The 1,105-nt window shown below is 71.4% G+C and overlaps 1 protein-coding gene across 1 annotated transcript in view; it reads right to left on the bottom strand.

Moving 5' to 3' along the window:
• NTN1 (netrin 1) overlaps positions 1-1,101 on the bottom strand; it is a 229,993-nt gene extending 228,892 nt beyond the window's left edge. Inside the window, exon 1 of the mRNA XM_019542766.1 lies at positions 90-1,101. Within this exon, the coding sequence (XP_019398311.1) occupies positions 90-1,101 (1,012 nt within the window). The remainder of the gene's footprint in view (positions 1-89) is intronic.
• Between the last annotated feature and the right edge of the window lie 4 nt (positions 1,102-1,105).

The following is a 1,105-nucleotide window of genomic DNA, read 5'->3' on the forward strand; positions in this document are numbered from 1 at the left end:
GTGCGTCGGCGGGGCCGCGGAGCGGGTGCGGGAGCCCCGGGACGGCAGCGCGCCTCGCCCCTCTCCCCGGAGCCCGCGCGCGGACTTACCCACGCACTCGTTGGCCTCGCGGGCCGTGGCGCGCTGCCAGGGCCGGTCGTAGTGGAAGGGCTTGCAGCGGTCGCACTCGGGGCCGGCCGTGTTGTGCTTGCAGTCGCACACCAGGCTGTCGTCGCGGTCGCGCACGCAGCGGGACGCGTGGCCGTTGCACTTGCAGCGCCCGCCCACCTGCAGGTCGGACACGGCGTAGAAGTAGGAGTCGCGGGCCAGCTCGGAGTCGTCCTCGTTCTCGTCGCCGAAGGTGTGCAGGCGGCTGAAGGTCACGCGGATGTCGGTGGCCGTGACCCAGTCCTGCAGCACGGGCGAGTTGTCGAAGTCGTGGGCCGAGGGGCGGCCGTCCAGGGTGCTGAAGGCGATGAGGCCGCCGGCCAGCGGGCGCACGTCGCTGTGCGAGTCGGTGCAGACGGCCTCCTGCTCGTTCTGCTTGGTGATGGCGGCGCGCGGCGGGCGGCCGTACATCTTGCGGCACTGCGTGGAGTAGAACTGGAAGGGCACCCAGGAGCGGCCGTAGTCCATGGACTTGTAGATGGCCATGGACTCGGGGCGCGGCGAGCAGAACTGCAGGCTCACGTAGGTCACCTCGAACTTCTTGCCCAGCGCCAGCGTGAGCGTCACGTTGTGCGGGTGCTGCACGAAGCTCTCGGACTGCCAGCACGTGAGGTTGTGCGGGTTGTTGAGGTCGGTGAGGAAGGCGGGCGGGTGGGCGCGCCGGGGCTCGGACGCGTTGCACAGGTGGCAGGTGCGGAGCCGCTCCTCGCCCTTCTCGCTCAGCACGCAGTAGCGGGCCGGCGGGCGGCCGCACGTGCTGGACGCCCGCACCTCCTTGCCGAAGGCGGAGTTGACGAAGTCCGGGATGCAGCGGCGCGGCAGGCCGTGCTCGTCGTAGCAGGGGTCGGGCTGCGCCGTCTGCACCGCGAACATGTTGAGGCCGTAGTAGCCGCCCTCCGCCAGGCACGCCAGGGACACCAGCGCCACCAGAGCCCCGCAGCACCGCGCCGACATCCTC

The sequence above is a fragment of the Crocodylus porosus genome, unplaced genomic scaffold (genome assembly GCF_001723895.1).
Source record: "Crocodylus porosus isolate Cpor-Errol unplaced genomic scaffold, CroPor_comp1, whole genome shotgun sequence".
Taxonomy (NCBI): Eukaryota; Metazoa; Chordata; order Crocodylia; family Crocodylidae; genus Crocodylus; species Crocodylus porosus.